This window comes from Strix aluco, chromosome 1, assembly GCF_031877795.1.
Source record: "Strix aluco isolate bStrAlu1 chromosome 1, bStrAlu1.hap1, whole genome shotgun sequence".
Lineage (NCBI taxonomy): Eukaryota > Metazoa > Chordata > Aves > Strigiformes > Strigidae > Strix > Strix aluco.
In genome coordinates, this window is record NC_133931.1 from 137298081 (window position 1) to 137317181 (window position 19101).

Consider the following 19101-nt stretch of genomic DNA (forward strand, 5'->3'; position numbering starts at 1 on the left):
TGGCCACAGACCATGAAGACTTAATTCAAGATTTAAATCACTAGACTGCATCAAATATTTAGTTCAATTTTGTCATGAAGGGCCTTCAGATTTGGAGAGAAGGGGAAATAATCTGTTAATGCACATGCTCCTATTATAATATCTTTATTGCAATGATTCCATATGAATTTAAAATAATAGCATCAACACTCTTCTTGCTCAAATGGCCCATTTTATGGTATTTTAACATGCTAATTCCAAATTTGATGCCAATTTTTACATTAAAATTTGATGAAAAGGTTTTTACAGTTCTTCTCACTTCCCCCCTTGTTTCTCTGTGTTCAGTCACCATATATTTTTGTTTACGGGTCCAGGGCCACCACTTGGAACAACAGACTTCAACCCTGTTGTGACCCTAAAGAGAGCTGTTGGGTTAAGAAAATGTCTTTATGAGAAAACATGTCTAGTTAAAGTGCGTCCCACCAACCATACTAGCACCAAATATACTAGTGCGTCAGGGCAGGCGGGGGTGGGGGTTGAGTAGGAGAAGAGCATTGAGGGGAGGGGGCTCTGGGATAAGGAGGTGCAGTGCTTGCTGTGGACCAGACCAAATGTTTCTGGGCTGGACATTTCTCACCCCTGCTTTAAGCTTTCACAGACCCCCTGTGATCATATTGTGGCTCCCCAGGGGTCTGCGGACCACAGGTTGAGAACCACTGTTCTAGACCGTGTAGCATATCCAATATCTTCTCATTTCTTAGGACAAGTTTGGGCATGTAGCAAGTGAATACATACACTTGTTATTTTCCATTGTTCTGTCCCTTACTCTTTTGTTCATAGGCTGTATAATGAAATCTGCACAGAGGTATAATTCCCTCCTCTTCAGTCATGAAAAATGTAGAGGTTTTTTTAATAAGGAATACTCAAACATTCTCTTAAAAGTTTTGGTGAGAAAGACCAAAACCATTTTAAGATGACAAGACTATGAAATGCCAGTTGATCAAGAGCTTAGAACATGTTAATTTCTTTTTGTTTTCCATTTCTCTTTCCTTTTTTCCTTATGTTTAGGACTTCAAGTACTTAAGGCATTAATATATTTCAGTTGAACCCATTATTTGAATGTTTGCCCTAAACTAAGATGATATGGCATGTGTCAGCCCTTCCTGAAAACTGTTTTGGGTCAGATCTTTTTGGCGGACATATAGGCAAATCTTGCTGTAACAACACAAAGAGGAAGAGAGCAAGTTTATCCCCACACCATTGATCTTGTATTTATCTTGTATTAACAGCCATTTCTTTTATTTGAGAAAAGAATATACATCAGCAGCAAGCCAGTGCTGCTGTGAGGGTGATAACAAGCAAAATCTAACATAGGTCAGAGGTAAAGAATTCCCCTGGATCATTTCCATTCTGAAAAGAAACAAATCATTGCCAAGAGGTGTGCCTCTGTCCTTAATAACAAAGAGAAGATCCCCTATGGATTATTTCTGGTCAGCTGTCAGATGCCAGGCTTTTGATGTGGGAAACGGTATATGTCTCCACTGAAATCTGACATTTATACCTGCGGGATCTAGTATGCTGACCTTGTGAAAACATTCTGCAAATGTTGACATCCCATCCAAAAGTAGGTAGAAACTCTCGTCCCAGCTTTCTGGGGAAAAAATAATAATGAATGTGAAGTAACCTGAACTCTGCTTGTCTTAGGGAAGATCGGCTTTACCGTTGTCAGCTTTAATATACTTCTGTCCAAATGACAGCTTATTTCCTCATAAGGCCCTTTGATCACCATTGCAGATCTTCATTCTGCTCAATAAAGGGAGTCCAGAGTCTGAAACCCCCAGTTAAAATTATTGCAATTGGGTACCAAAAGACCGCTACTACAATAAAAACCTTAAAATCTTGATGTTATTTGTGTATCTCTGTATCTAAAAAGCCTTGACCCTGCCACTTGCAGAAAAAAGGGTGACTTTGATGTAACTAATGTAAGTGCAAAGCTCTTACAGAAGTCTTCATTCAAGAAAATCTCAGAAATCATAATGTGAAGAGTACGTGAACAAAGCCCTCTGTCTTTAAAGGTTATTTTTTGTCACTTGTGATGAATAAAGTCCTGCCTCTGCTGAAGCTAAGCTATCACTGTCTTCACTGGCACCAAGATATTATTTGATCAGTGTGGGAACCCTACATGTGTTCTTAATGTATTTAGAGCAATTTAACAATTTGTTTTCAGTGGTAAAATCCTCCTCTGCATTGGAGTAGTAAAGCTTAAAATAATGGGGCAGTTGGCAGTAGGCACTAAAGTATGGGAGCAGTATGGATAATGTTAAAGCTTAGATAAGGAGTACCTGAATTTCAGTTTTCATTCCAGGATGTTAATTGGTTTAAAGCATCTTTGAATAGGGAACCAGTGACTGGGCAAGACTGTGAGGTAAAAATATTCATGACAAAAAATATATAGGAAGTGAAGATTTGTTAGTGCTTTGGATGGTGATCATAACTGACCAATATCTTTAAAATATCATTAAAAATGAAAAGTAATATGGAAGTTTCTGTTGATTTATTGGTGGAAAAAGCAGGAATATTATTTGCTGTCAATAGGAATATTGAAAAAATACCATTAACCCCAGATTAATCATTCATTTCTCTGAATGATATTTAATGAAATATGGATCAGGTTCAGCTGGAGTAAATGAATCTAGTGTCATTAAACATATTACAACTGAAGTTTTGCTTTCCAGCTTACATCTGACTAGCACCTTCTGAAGGTGAGAGGTAGCACATTTCTTCTTTCAAATATTCCTTATAGCAGGGGATTATTTGAACAAAACTATAGCAACAGTTGACTGAGTTTGGAACTGAAAAATGCCCATCTCCTCCTTTATTGATAACTAATGTTTAAGCCATAATGCAGAGGAATGATTTTGAAAGATAAATACATCCCTTAGAAACATTGTACTACGTAAGTAACAGAGACAACAGTAAGCAGGTGCCGAGTTGTTTCAGTACAGCTAGCAACAAACATAGCTGGTCAAAGTAATCTGATATCCATAGGAGAGAAGGAGAAAAGGTGTGTTCCATAAGTATATACATGAGTTCTTAGAAATGACTGCCATGTATTTAAAACGAACAATTAATTAAGGAAAGAAATCTGTGGTGTGGCTGTTGCAGGATTTTGTGCTTTGTCTGTTTGTAATGACATTTTATTTAAAATATGGTATTTTACAAGACCTTATTATTACAAAGGAGAAACAAAGGCAGGGGCTGTGGCTGAGGGACCTATAAAATGGTTTGTTGCAATGTCCAGATTCTTTATACTTAGTCTTCCATTTTTCTGTACAAGCCAGCAGATTAGATTGTGTTTGATGCCTTTTTGGGTTGGACTCTTGCAGTTCTGCAACGGAGTTGTCGTCTGTAAATACTTCCTCTCCTGCTGCCACTATTTACTTCGGCTCATGCATATCCCTTACAGTTTAATTTCCTGAGAATAAAAGGAAAAAAATTATAGGTTACATTAGCATGAAACCATTTTTTTTAGTGACTCCTTTTGTTGGAATAGTGATAACAGTAAAGTATACTGGTTAAAGAAGACCAATCCGTACAACTCTAATTTATTAGTGAAATAGACCATGGTTTTATTATTATTTTTGAATGTAGTCTTATTAAAACTCAGATGAAGCAATCATTTTTTCAAAATCAAAAATATGCATTAAAATGAGGAAAAAGTTCTGCATGTACCCACAGATAAATTCAGAAAAAAATGGTAAGTGGGGATTTAAAGTGAAAGATTTAAACATTAAGTGTAAGCAGAAGTATCCAGCGGCACAGTGAAAGGACTTTAGGAGTGTTTCATTCAGGACTCATTTTCTGCTACATAATCCAGCTTTAGATAGAGAGATAAGATAGAAATATTGACTCTAAACTGGTATCTTTGTATGTCTCCAGATACTTAATTTTCCATGGTAATACCAGGAGATATAATATAAAATAAGATGTTTCTGACTTAGGAGAACTGAACAGTCTCCTGGTAATGCTACTAATGTAATTACTGGAATAAGATGGGGCCAAACTGCCTTTAAAAATCACTTTAACAAATACGAAAGCATGGTGGTGATATAAAGCAGTCAGCTGTGGCTTAGCAGACTGAGCAGCAGGAGTTGTTTTCAGGTGTTGAGTGTCCTGTCCCTGTCCCCACAAATGCCATCCACTTCTTTTTATCATGCTCCATCATATGAGAGGACATGACTATAGTGCCTCAGGCTTAGTTAAAGGATGTTTTTTAATAAGATTTGCAGTAAAGATGATAATATGAATGCACTTTGTAAAACCTACTGTGTAACTATATAAAGACTTTCATTTCAGAGTTTTAGAATATTTTATTTGTTTAGCTCCTCCTGTTGCCAAAGTCTGGAGCAAATTGCCTTCTGACTTCCATGGCGTGGGAGCAGGCCCCAAAACAGGAACACTGCAAACTGAAGTGCACACAAATATCACTCTAGTCTCCACAGCCTTCTTACATGTGCTTGTATCGCTCCACTGATGGCATGCAAAAAGCATTTGAAGGTGTTTCACGTATAGGTTATATACTGCAGGCCATCATGTATTGCCTCAGAAAGCTCAGCAGCAGATCTGTGCCATACAGCAGCATGAAGAAGAAAGAGCCTGACATAAAAGTGAAAAAGTATAAAATAAAGGAGAGCATTAATGAGCTAAATATGCGTCTTAACTTTGCTGTGGACAAGCACTCATTTTCTCTTGGCTTCCCCTCCAGAATAACCCACCTGATGGCAAGTAACTGGCACATGGAATGGTTTACAGATGGATCAGCATCAGTGACTCTTGTAGCTGTATATGATTATCTGTCACACAGATGTTTCAGCTTGTATTTGCTTGCTAGCAGCCAGCCAAGCAGCCAGCCCTGCCTTTCTTTTCTTGCTTGAGGAGTGGAGAGGGCTCACCCACAGAGGTTTAACTAAGTGGCAAAGAGGAGTGTACCCGAGCTGAATACACGTAGTTAGCTTTAGTGCCTTCTTGATCAGCGTCATCCCCTGAGAAGCAACTGGAAAAGATTTATGGGTTTGATCTGAGAAATTTTCCAGATGCTTAATAAAAGGAGACACTGCATTAGTTGCAGTAGTAAGGATTCCCCAGCTTAGAGCATGCCACCTGCAGCATGCAAGACACATGTGTTGTGATTTGCCAGTTACTACAGTAATGAAAAGGGATTTTTTGTTTGTTTCTTTTTAGTAAGCCATTAAACTCCCATTACACTCCAAAAATGAAGTTTTGCTGTGACTGAAGCCTGTAGACTTCCACTGTGGAATTTGTTTCTCCACTGATGTGAGGCATATGCATCAGAGCATCAACTGGAACTGCACAAACAGCTCTTTCAACTCTTCTTGTTGACTTTGTGGGAGTTCCTGAATCCAGCTGTAGCTTCTTGGTCATAGTTAACATGACAACCCTGCCCTTCACCAGGGTGGCATTTTTCTATATGCATTAGCAAGCAGAGTGAAACTAGATGGTCCATGGATTGGGACAAAAATAGCTATAGTGAAGCCATCCAGTAACTAGGCATATAGCACTAGCTAAAACTCAGTTCGAAAGACTTGGCAGGTGTTAGGGTAGGCAGCTGGGAAGAGGAAAGTATATAAGAGTAATAGTAAAAGGTGGGGGTTTTTTTTCCCCTTTCAGTGTATTTGACCTTGGTGATACAAATCAGTATTTGCTTGAAATCAAGTGAGCCAGTTGAATAAATGATAATTACTCATTTGACCCTGCAGATGCTTACTTACATGTATATTTGTGCCTCTTTCGACAAAGTGGGGATTTTTTTCAGGTTTGGCTTTTTGGATCACATTTGAACTATTTTGGAATATATTTGCTGCATCTTAAGTAGTAAAACATAAACTGTACTTCATTGCAACACACAGGCATCTGGCACCTCAGCAGAGCTTTACAATAGCAGCTAATGGTGTAAAACCAGTGTTGTCTGGGTAACTGTGTTATATCATCACCTCTGAAACAGGGATACCTGTACGTGCATGACAAAAGTTATAGTCTTTCCAGTCACAGACAGACATGTTTGTAGTCTCTTTGTGCCACAGAAGAGGTGACTGACAGCAGGTCTTTGTCACTGCTCCTTTGTCAGCTTTTAGTGCCTTCGTAGTAGGTACATAATAGAGAAGCTTGTGTGAATATTCCCTAATATGCTTGTAGTAAAATATTAACTGGATTAATAATTTTCTTACTTCTTAGAGTTCTTTTATTATTTTGTGTTGTGGAAAACAAACTCTAATGTAATTAAATAAATTTCTTCATTTATGTTTGGAGAGTATGAAGGGAGACTAATTTCTCTTGACCACCAGCTGTAACAGTGTAACAGATGTGTATGTAATGTTTTCATCATTCTGCCTTATTTTTAGTTTGGTGTTACTGTGTAGCACTCTCTACATACGTGGTATTTTCTACTGCAGGAAAACAAGCCACCTCAGAAACTTTGGTTCTTTTTTCCCTGTATATTAATATTTTAGCAATGAATAGCTACCCGGTTTTGCTGCGGAAGCTTTAATTTTGTCAGTGCAAATCTAGTGCTTCTCGGTGTTTGGCATCAGTGAAAGGAGTCAATAACTGTTCCCCCCCTTCTCTTTCCAGATGCTATCTAAGTCCATTGAGCAGCTCAAGCAGCCTGGCAGTCACCTAGAGGAGGCTGAAGAAGAGCTTCACGGAGATCCCTCCATGCCGGAAGAGCGAGCTCCCACCAGCGGTGCCAGCGTTAGGGCTGAGAGCAGCAGTGCTGGTGCGGATGACAGAATAGGACAGCAGGTGGGGGCTGTGAAAGTCAAAGAGGAGCCACCGGACAGTGATGAGGATGTTCAAACCCAGCAAATGGAATCTGGGGAGCAAGCTGCTTTTATGCAACAGGTAATAGGCAAAGATTTAGCTCCAGGATTTGTAATTAAGGTTATTATCTGAACATCACGTGCATTTTCTAGGCTTTGATAAGCAATTGTGTTTTGATTCACTGATCTAGCAAATCCTGATTTACCATTCAAAGAATCTAACAAAGGCAGAAGTGTTGTATGCACACTTGAAAACATAGTGAAGCTCATCCTTATGGCCACTAATTGAGAAAATACCTGTTGCAGTCAATTACTCTACATACATCTTTGCGTAATAGCTGATAGACTTTGTATTAGCCCAGGATTACATTACACCGCTTAGTTCTAGTGAAAGAGAACCCATATCGCCTAGCTTGTTGAGATCAGCACTTGCTGGAATTAGCTTCCAGACCTGATTGATGAAACATTCTTCTTCTCTGATTTTGAATCCTCTGACTTTTGCTTTCAGCTATCTGTATATACTGTATCATACTGTAGTCTTGAACACTGTTAACGTTAGGGTATTTTTTCCCCAGTAGACAGGTACTGACTGCTATATCAGTGGTCCCAGGCTGATGTATAAAGTATAATTTAGAGAAGAATACAAGGTGGATGTAAAGAGGCAAGGCACTGTTTAAAAATTGCATTGTTTTCTTTTTTGCACTGCTTAGTTAATTTTTCATTCTGTCTTATTTGATGATACTGTCTGCAGAGACGTCTTTAAATGTAACAGATGCAAGTACTGGTGAGAAGCAAAATGCAGCATTAGGTTCCAATTAGTTATTAGGATATTGCAGGAAAAGCACAGAACTGTTATCGTTACCATCTGATATCCAATCACCTGTTTATTTTTTTAAAATAAAGACTAATCATACGATATCGCATAACTTTTACTGTTAGGTCTCATGGACAAATACTAAAATAACGACTGTGCATAAAATGCCAACTTGGCAAAAGGAAACTTCAGATTGTCGGCGAGTGTTTCACCAGAGCTGAAAAGTGCAGTGCACGCGTGCAGCCAGCGAGCTGGCGTCCTTTTCTGTTGCTGTAAGATCAGGCAGAGCAAGGCTGGATGCAGTGGAAGGCCCTGTTTATTTAAGTCGATACTTTGTCAGGTCCCCGCTGTTCTCCTGCAGAAAAGTGATTTTGGGAGGGGGTGCAGGAAATGCCTTATGGAAACAGGAAGCCCAAGTGATTCATGTGCTGAGGAATGCAGGGCAGGGGGGGGACGGGGCAGCGCTCCCTCTGTTTTTAAAGGCCACTCTATGAATTGATTTATTGTCAAAGAAAATAACAAAGCAAGTAGGGAAATTGTTAAGGAAGCTTTCCAGTGAAACATTTCCTTCATATTCCCTTTTGATATGTTTACCTTGTTTTATAGGTTTACTTTTGTTAAGCTAGTTAAAGATTCATTGTATTAAGATCCCCTTTAATATGGATAATCCCAAACTGACCTGGAATCCTTGTCAGGTTTTTTTTCTATTAAAAATATTTATATTTCTAAAGCTGAGGTATTTTAAGGGGCAGTATCCTGTTTCAAAAGAGATAGCTGTTTTGCCAAATATAGAAATTGTTCTAAAATGTTATTAGCATGTGTTGTTTACATTATGCTCTAATACTATTAAATCTCTTATAAAATGTTGCGACTTCTAAAGATACATTATCCTTTTTCCTAGAAGGTCTCCAAACAAATGACTAACTAGCTGCTGTTAATACGAAAGGCCTCCTTAGATAGGAAAGATTTATTAATTGAGAAAAACACAGGTGATTTTTATGTGTGTTTCATATTTGAACAGAAATCTTGCTCCATCTTGGATGAAAAAAATACATTCACATTCAAAAAGTGAAGCATAGAAAAATGAAATTACATGTTTTTCCCATTCTGTATAATTTTAATTTTCTTTGAAACCTAACTTCAGCCTCATCAAAAAGGGATAGTGCATCTTTTAAAATACATTTTATTTGGGGAGAAACTTGCAAATGAGAAGACTTTTGTACAATATCACTTCAATGATGTATTCACAAAAGACAAAAGATATTTTTATAATGTCATTCAGGTGAGAAACCCCAATACATTAGTGGACTTTAATTTCACTATCTTCCAAATTTGGATAAAATTAAAATAGAGAAACTACCTGGAACCAGTGAAAAGGAAAACTGGGTTTAAACAACCACATTTCTAATTGATTATTGTCTCTTACATTTTAAATCTACTGTATTTATTATAATTTACACCCTTAGAGGTGATCTCTTGTTTTGTGTTGTAAATATATTCTGTTTGTATGTTCCCTTTTTTTGCCTTCTGATATAAGTCTCTTCCTTTCTCAAATAAAGTTTTTTTTTAAAAGATCCCCTTTCAGATATCTGACTTTGTGTAAATTTGATAACTTAGTTGTGCTTTTGCTTTGTATAATCAAATATGTTCGCTACACATTGTTGAAACAATTCAAGCTTTCAGGAGCAAGGTTTTTATTACACTATTCTTACAATAATTACACAAAGTCTTTTTTTGGTCTCTTGTTTTATCCTACATCAGTCATTATAAGTTTTAGTGAATGTGGAGTAGTATTGATGCATGCTCATTTTCCCATCATGGCATCTGTCTTGAACATGTGATCATGTATTGTACCATACAGGAAAAGTAAAAGTGAATCCCAGTTTCTTGGCTCCTAATTATCCAAAATTCAGATGAACTGAAATGATTTCCATGACATTTCTAAAACCTGCCTAGAACCCCAAAAATGCTGATCTGAAACTGAGCTTTACTGACCTCTTTGATATTCCTCGAGACCTTTGCAAAACTAGAGTCCACCTGTAAATATGTTGGGGAGGAGGGAATCCACGAACTTTGCAGACATTAAAGCAATTGTATGAGACAGTGAAGTCTGACTTTAGAGAAACACCTAAGCACTTCCAGGAAGATGTTAAATGCTTTGTGACCTTTCCTGAACTTTGCTTCAGATTACAGAGAGAAATAGTTTGTACTGCATAATGATCCCTGTTGATACAGGACATGAATTATTACTACCAAAAGAGTTAATAAAATTGTTTCATTCTAGCTCTTCTAACTGTTCATTTAAATTGCAGAGGCTGTTAACAGCTTTGATTCTGGTATAGTTTTGACTGAAATAAAATGCTTTCAACAGAAGTTTGTAAGAATAAATATTTACGTAAATCAAATTCAATTATTTTCACTGATGTAACAGCAAAGTAATACTTCATCAGTAATACAACCCAGAAAATGAGATAAAAAGTCAAGTTTTAGCTTAGGAAAGCTTAAAACTAGCATTAACAGTATAGCATTATACTGCTTGCCCTATTGTTTGTTATGTATTTAGACTCTCGTGTCTATATGTAAATCATGCTTTCAATGGGGATTTTATTGAGTTGCCTTTTGTTTAAATACTCATGACAGAATTAAAAGAGCAACCATAAATGTATTCAATTTACAGCATTCCTGTTTTGGAGTCTACACCTATTTTTTTTTTCTAAATTATGTTTACCATGCATCAAAGCACCCATAATGAAGAAAATAATCATAATTTAATACACCAGCCTTATCTTTTTCCAGGAATTATGTGCATATATTTTTTTTTTAATAACAGATGTTTATTCTGTCCTGTTGTCCAAAAAATAAAGGCAGTATAGCTGCCAGTTTAGAACTAATTACTACTAAATGAGGGAAAATTCTTCATAATATTTAAATACTCAAGACAGACACGCATTACTGGAATGCAGATACTGCAACATTAGCCTTTTTTTCATTTTGTGGCATTAACAAAGTAGGATTAAAAGCTGAACACTTCAGCAAAGCAGGAGCACTCCAGACACTACCACCACTCATCCTTTCTATTCAGCAATTCATTCATGCACTATCTTCATTCCATCTTCATTTTCATCAGGATCACTAAGACACTCCATGTTACTTAAGCCAACTCTACCCTGTTTTTATCTTCACTGGCATTCTGAGGTAAAAATCTATAAACATTAGTCCCAAGCACCAATCTAAAAATGTTTACTTATTTCTCCCCCTTATGAACACTTCACAATTTGCAGCCAAAATTAGCTAAGCCAAGTTAATTTCCTTATTGTATTCTGTCCCACTAGCAGCATGTCCTACTTATCCACTTAAGAAATGTTTGTTTGCTTTTCATTTATTTGTTTAGTTTCTGATTTCCTTACGCGGTTCCCATCATCTGGGTGGTAGTGGGCCTTCTGTACCTCCTTTCTCAGCGGAGGAATATAGCTTAGAACACCATATGTTGAACTGCTGTCCAGGCAAACAGAAGAGCATCCTGGATAAAATTATCTTCTCTGAGCTAGAGCAATAATCCCAGTGATTTTGGTGGAATTTTACCACTCTATTTGGTAGACTTTGTGATTTGCTTTTTTTTTTTTTTTTTTCCCTCTTCTAATTCAGCCAAATTTGGAATTAGATTTAAAGGCAAAAAATACAATTAGCTCAAACTGCATAGCCAGCAGAAAAGCTGGGTTTCACGGCCATGCTCGCTCACTCACACACACACAGACAGGACTGGGGAGGGGCATCCTTTAGGTGTGTTCTGGTTTCTGGTCCCCGTTTGCTGAGCTCAAGTGTCACACTCCTTTGCTTATTTTGAATTCTGGCCCCATAACTTCTCTGGCTACCTGTGGACACACACAGCTACTGGAGCCTCCCCAAGGGTGATTTCATCAGCAGCTGAGAGTTAAAAGGGTACTAGCTTAGTGACTCGAAATCATTCAGCAATGTCTGATGGGGGCCTTAGTCACTTAGACCAGATACTTATTTGTAAATGATTCAGGGCTTTAATTAGCTAAGCGAGATGTTTTGAATCGGGCTGTGGAGCCTTTGTTGCATTTGTTTTATTTTACTTTCTATAGTTGTCTTGAAATAACTGTATTGACAACAGTACACAGTCAGAAATATAAGGGAGGTTGGCTGGAGGCTACCCTGTTAGAAGTACCCCTCTGCACACTTGGTCCTTCCAAGGTGGTAGCATGTCACAACATTTTTGACCTTGAGAAGTGCTGTGAAGGGCAGGATAAATGGAAATGTAAGTTTTGAACAATGTCAGACTTTCAAATAGAACTTCCATCTCCTGGCCTCCCTTCTAGATGAGGTTGCAACTGCAGTCTTATAGATAGTAGCTCAATTCACTGTTTGGGTTTTGGTTTTTTTTTTTTGTAGGCTACTTTAGTTGTCTCCTTTAACTGTGCAACCAGTAAGAGAGGCACTAACCTTGTACATTTCTGCCCTTCCTCAAGTCTGTGAGTGCACAGTCCCAGTACAACCTCTACATAGCACTATGATTTCTGGGATCAGACTTGAGCCATAGACTGTCTGAATGGAGTGAGGGGGCAGAGGGCTGTGCAGTTGGATTTGTTTTGTGAAAATTTTTCATTCATCTATATGAGGGGAAGCCTCATCTAAATATTTAGCTGGACTTCTGTCATCTTTACTGTTAAGGTCCTGTCCATCTCTATCAAGTTTCTAACTGTGGTCTTTAAAAATTATGCTACAAGAAGAAGAATTCTTTTTTTTTTTTTTTAATGCTAATTCTATGTGAATAATGCATAGTAATGAGAATAATTGCAAGTAATTATTATTTCCCAGTTGAAAATGATCCATTTTTTCAGAAAGTATCAAATCTACTTTCTTAATGATCACTGAGTAGTTTATTATTTTTGTTTGTGTCTCCTATTGTAAACCTTCAGTTACAGAAGGCAATAAGCCATTTTATCACATAATTAAATCAAGAACTGATCGACCATGTGTCACTACAACAGAAAAAAAATTACTTCATTTCACTGGTACCTGCACAGAATAATGTTGATACTGCTTTTATTTTTTGATCCAAGACTTTTTATGATTCTTTTCCTCCTTCAGATACTTAAAATAAACACCTTGATACTTTTGTTACTGCTCCCTTTTGTCAGAGAAAGTGGCATGTAAAGGAGACCGCTGGGACAACACTAGGCAAAATTACTTAATCAGGGGTACATAACTAGCATGAATCAAAAGTCTGTAAGTCCAGATCCCAGTAATTATCACTTCACATTTTGACAGTCAGATGATACTTTCATACCGTTGGGCAATTTATCATTTCCTGTATCAGACAGCACGGGGTTTTATTATTATTGTCATTGAAGAGGATTATGTGTTCTTGGAAAGCTGCTTCTTTAAACGCTTCATTTTTTGAAGAATTCTGTTGTGACCTCTAAATGTCTCTCTTTCTCTCTGTCAGATGTATGCACACACACACGTTTAAATTTTCTTCCTTCTCTTAAAATATGAGAGTGAATAAATGCATGCCTTGGTATTCTGCTGGCTAAATCTTCATAAAGCTCTGTTGTTTAATGTCCTGGAAGAGCAGCTTGGCCTGAATGCCCTTGAGACATAGGTGCTCTAATGCAGAAAGCAGTGCATAATCTGTCTCCTCTCATGTTCTGGCCTGTGACCTTTGGATCCCCAGGAGACCAAGGAGGTCTTTCTGTTCATACTGCCTGTATTTCCTCAACAATGGGTCTTGTGAAAATTACAGCTATGAGAATGCAGCAACACAGCGATGGCAAGGGCTTAAGAAGGCTTTGCTCAGGTTCTCTGTAAAGCAGCTAGTGAAGCATGGAGGCTTCAGTCTCCAACCCTTTCCTTAGGCTTTTCCTTTTGCTCCCATCAAGAAGGGCACCGTGATAGTTTCTAGGTGGCAGCTTGCAAATTTTTAAAGCAGATCTCTGTTATTCAACAGACCCAGAAGGAGCACAGGGCAGAAGTGTTGTCGGGAAATGATCTCCCCCTGTGCACAGAGGGATAGCTACTGAGACAATCTGCTTCTAAGGCTTGCTCTCCTAGATCTTCCTCACTGAAAATACAAGCTGAAGAGTACTACACATCAGAGAGCATGGCTCCATCACTCGGCTACCTGGCTGCACACAGGGACAGATGGTGATCAGATTTCCTGTATTTCTTGCCCATTTTGATCCATTTTGATAACTTGTCTTAGGGCATCAAAGGCTCTCAAGACCAACAGCACATCCCTTGACATCTTCCTTTCTTTTTTGTTCTCACTATTCACGTAAATTTGTACAGGTCTTTTGTCATAGTTTTCCATTAGTTTCTACACAGATTTCAGTTTTCTGAAGCTACTAACTTTATACAGAGAGCTTCAAAGCTCCTCTGTTAGTGTTTCAGACAGAAAAATAAAAATGGCAGTGCTGAATACGGGTGCCATCACAACAGGCTCAGCCCAGGGACACCTGACTTCAATAGCTCTGATTTGGCCATTCCTGCAGGTAATTAGGTCTCACTAAGGATGCTAATAGTTTCAATTAAAATACATGCAGCATTACCCTTTGTGCTGTGTGGGCAAGTTTCTTCATAAGAATCTCCATCCCTCCTCAGGCAGGCTCTGAGAACAGAAACACAGGCAGCACAGGATCAGCAATAAAAAAGGAACAGGAACAAGATTCATTCCCGCAGAAAGAGACTGAGAATGAGCATGGGCGCTGTTACTTATCTGTGTGGATGGATAATGCACTAACTGAGTAGGACGCTCATTTTCCCAAGTCAATTGACTGTGTTCATGTTAGGTACTATTATATGTCACTATTATAGTAGCTTGGACCCTCCTGTAAAAGAAGTAATCCTTTCTTTCATCTATCTGGCCCTTTCCCTCCAGCTTTTAATGAAAGAAAAAGACTCAAAGCACATTAACTCAGTTTCATTTTCAAGTTCTGCTTTCATGCAAGAATGTAATTTGCTAAGAAGCTACATCAGGGATGAGCTGACCAGGGGGAGTTTTGCAGTTGGCACACTGAGGCTGATGCTCATTCCCAGCTCCACCTGGTTCCAGCTCTGTGAGCGATCCAGTAGCTGCACTCTCAAGCCTTGCACTGTTTCATTTGCAAGTGGTTCCCACAGCCATTGATGACCAAGATGCTTTCAGGCTGTGAAATTTCTCGGCATAAAACACATTCAGTCAGAGAAAAGGCAGCGGGTTCAGTCTGGTGGGATGCCAGACCAACAGGAGCACAGTGTTTGGGAAGATGCTGTCATAAAGGTGAGCTGCAGGTGGTCACCACAGAGAGATAGCTTCATAAGTTTCCTTCACAGATTTGGTTTTCAGTACCCAGTCCTAGAGGCCATGACAAAGTGGATCATTTAAGCCTGAAAGGATACTGTGAACTTAGCTGGTCAATGATAGAAAAAGTCAGTGTTTGGTTCTCTTTCTTTAGCCATGGCCACCTGCACATTGAGCGTCATTGCAAAAGGATGAATGTTAAGTTATAGACAGATAACTCAAAGTGGGTTAGGTGCAGTAGAGAAGAAAAGTTTTGAAGGCTCTTTACATCTTCCTACCAGGATGAGCTCTACAGTGTCTACGTGCTCTTCTGCATGATTAGTTCAGCTAGTAATTAAGGAAATCACAAGACGGGGCAATTAATGCTTGATGCATAGCAAGGTATTATTTATGTAGTGCTGCTATTTCCCATTTTTTCATTCTTCTGCTTTAATATGGATGCTAAGTATTGAAAAAAAAGTAATTTTCAAGTGAGGCGTTTAGAAGTGGAGGAGGTTGGAAAGGAGGGACACAATCCCACTGACACTGGTTGCATTCAACCTGCAGAATCCTGTAATTTATGTCAAGAAGAACCAATACATATTTTTCTCTTCTGTGTTACAAAGTTCATCCATTTTGTGACAAACTTGGGCCTAACAAAACAAGGAGATTCAAGCCCTGCAGCTGACTACACAGCTGAGATATTCTATGCAAAATGAGAAGCTGGAAAATATTGTCTCACAACTTGACCCTTACCAAAAACCAGACCCACTCCTCAGCTATTGCCTTCTCCACAAATTACTCTTACAGTGCTGTTGCACCAGCAATGAACAACTACCGGTCACTACTGCCACTGTACTCAATCCCTGTGTTGCATAGCTTCTGAGAAGTGCTGTGCTGGAGGAGGTCCTCAGAGCTTATAGCAGGTCTTTGGAACAAACAATAGGAACCAGGACAGGAAAAACAAAACTGTCCAAGTCCTTTGGTCTGAGTAATTCACCAAGAGCATCACTGAGGGCAAAACTGAATTACTTTCTTTAACACTGGCAGAAGCCACTGGACTGAATTTCACATGACTTCATAGGTCTAAGTACATGACAGCATTATAAGAGCAAAGACATGCTACCAAGTTCTCTCTATAGGCTAAATCTCCTCTGTGCCACTGAAGCAGCTGTGGTGGTTCACAGGGATGGAGGCTCCTCACAGCACATAGCTTGTGTCCCTAAAATAGGTAATGCTGGAGAAGCACCAAAAGGTGAAAGATCTGCTTTCCAGGAACATTTTTTTCAAAATCAGAACAATTATGCTGAAAGCTACCACAGTGTTATTACTCATCACCAGAAACTTCCCTAGCCCTTTCTCCCTCCTGTGGGCATCCTGCAGGTGTCCCCTGGTGTACCAGCCCCTCAGCCAAGCTCTCCAGATCTGCCTTATTTCTGATGGTCAGAAGGCATAAGAGATCCTCTTGGGAAGGGCCACGAGTCTTTAGTTACCACTGCTTCACACATGCACTTGGCCACCCCATGGTGGGGTTGGCTCCTGGCAGGGAAGGGACAGTGACTGGAGGCCAAGGCCAGCCGGGGAGCAGGAGGAGCGGATGGAGAGGCGTCTTCCTCCCTTCAGCACTGCTGTGGAACATAACATGAAGCTTCTTACAGGACACCTTGTAGCTAGGCTTGAGAGCCCTCCTTAGCTTCAGAGCAGCTCCATCCCCTCCTGAGGATGACAACATTACTTCAGCAAGAGTCTCCAGATGCAAAGAACTTTCTCTGCTGCAAAAAACTTTCTCTATTGTCTTTGTTCTCAGAAGACAAGATGGTAATGAGGGATTAACTGCTTTGCCTTTTAACTGATCGTTTTAACCCATTTCATAGAAAGTTCAGGCTAAATAATTTAAGTTGAAATGCTGTAATCCTTTCAGGGAATAGAAGAGTTCAGAGAGTTAATGTTGTTAAAAAAAAAAAAAAAAAAAAAAAAGCTCTGCCAGCTACTGCCAACATGAGTCGTTGGTTTTCACTTTCCTGTCATTGTTGTCTCCTTTAATTATTTTAGATTCACTGTTAAACAAAAGTTTTCCTGATCAAATAATGGATATTAGTTAGTAAAGAAAGCATTCAAAAGAGTAGAGTAAAAAAGTGGCAATTCTTAATTCTCATGCTGACTACATCTTGAATCTCACTTCAATAACCTGAGAAATACTATAACTGCTAAAGATTGAGCCAAGAGTATCAATGTTCTATCATCTTTGTTACACTACCTTTTAAAGATAAATTGACATTTATTTTTCCAGCTGGAAGCCTGTACCTTGATTTTATTGAATTGAATCAGTTATTAAACTTAATATTGTAGTTCAGTGCTGGACCTGAAATTGGAAGCACTGTTGTTTCTTATCTGAGCATTCTGGGTCAAGGAGACAGATAAAGAGAAAATGGAATGTCCAAAATGCTTATGAAATTATCCAGTATATATTTCACCAGAAAACAGTGAGATACATTTTTAACTTACTTTCATAGGCAGGTTTTCATGTGCTGAGATGGTTTTCCCAAAATTTTTAATTCTCTTTACCTTAAGAGCATTTTGTAGTCTTCAGAATTTATCATTTATAGAAAATGTTCCTGCATGTCATAATATACCTCAAGGACTGGACATTTATAAATCAGTGACCTCACTGATTAATAGCTCCCTCTAAAGTGATTTGCAGCCTTTTCCCTATTGTGCAAAAAACAGAACAAACCAGAAATACCAGTGATTTAATTTGGCATCATCAACCACTGAAAGATGAGTCAGAAATAGATTAGCAAGCATTCTAGTTGATCTTAATACTGCAGTGACAAGTAAATTCAAGGATGACAGATGATCCCACTGACTAGCAATTCTTCTGACTGTATTACAACATGGATAAATGTGCTGTCTTTTCTAACTGGCCATGAAAACAGAAATTTGAATTCATATTCCTGAGGAATACAAAACTGAAACAAAAATTCCTTTTTAATACATGTTTGTAGGGCCCAGCTATTGTAAAAGACCGACAGAAATATGTTAGGATCTCAGTTTGTAAGATACCCAAGATGTTTCTCTTAACGTTACTGGGAGGATTTTATTTTTTACCTCTGAATCAGAGCATCAGCACTACCCTCCAGTGTACCTTTAAAAATAAATAAATAAGTAATGAACTTGTTTGGCATTTCAGGCCAATGACCAAAGCCAGGGAGCCTGGTGAGTATGCAACTATATTCCCTTTAACTTTATTTTTGTGGGCATCGTGCATTTTTAAAATGGTTATACATTTCACTGAACCAATGTAATATAAAAGATTTACTGTTACAGTTTGTGTGTGGCCAGGCAATGGCATATGGAAAACATGTTTCCTGCTATTTAATTTAATTACTCTAATCACGTGCCAGCCCCGGGCATGTCATTCTGGACCTCTGAGGCTCTTTGTCTGTCAAAGAGATGGACAATATCTTGGCTTTGTTTAGTTGCTCTGCAGGCTGCAGATAAAACCACTGAAATACTGACTGTTTGTTTAACCAAAACTTTGCATTTTAACCATTTGGCTTTGATTTTTTGTTTTACAAGAAAAGATGACATTTTGGCCTTGGTGAGCTGAAAAGGAAATATTAGGGATATGAAGAAGAACTGTCACTTTTGGGGCTTCATAGATGAAAAAGAATACTCTAGCCTTCTGGTCAGAAATCGGCTTTGTTAGCAGAAACTTAAGACATGCATCATTGTTATTTCAGAGTTGCCTGTTAGCAAGGGCAGCTGGAAGAGCCCTGTTTATAACTGCTCCGTTCTAATATGGTTAGCCCTTCGTTCAACAGTTTCAGTAGATTTTTGTTTCTTTCATTTTAATAAATGAAATTGTAATGGGTGAAACAAATTAAGATTCCATAGCAAATAATCATACCAGTAATGTTGCATCTAGGTATGTTAGTTTTATGTTAACATTCTACAGCTATTTTTATATAAAAATATCTACAAATTGCATCTTCAAGTCTTTTGACAAAAATTTAAGAGCAGACAGATTACAGTACTCCATTCATATCACAAACCCCAACTCTACAGAGAAATTAATCACATACTTAGCTTTAAGTATGTGCTTAACACCACCACTTCCTTCACTTGTAAGCAAGGGCTCAAGTCCATGTTTTCCTGCATCCAGAAGTGATACTAAAGCGTACTTTAGA

General features: G+C 38.4%; 1 protein-coding gene across 15 annotated transcripts in view; it reads left to right on the plus strand.

The window, feature by feature from the left end:
* HDAC9 (histone deacetylase 9) overlaps window positions 1–19101 on the plus strand; it is a 489787-nt gene that overhangs the window by 292603 nt on the left and 178083 nt on the right. For 12 of the 15 annotated variants that reach the window (XM_074836930.1, XM_074836921.1, XM_074836937.1 and 9 more), the window contains one exon: window positions 6628–6897. In XM_074836930.1, coding sequence (XP_074693031.1) covers window positions 6628–6897 — 270 coding nt within the window. Of the gene's footprint in view, window positions 1–6627; window positions 9204–19101 lie in introns of those variants that run through there. The other 3 variants (XM_074836971.1, XM_074836982.1, XM_074836961.1) reach the window with 1 other exon arrangement.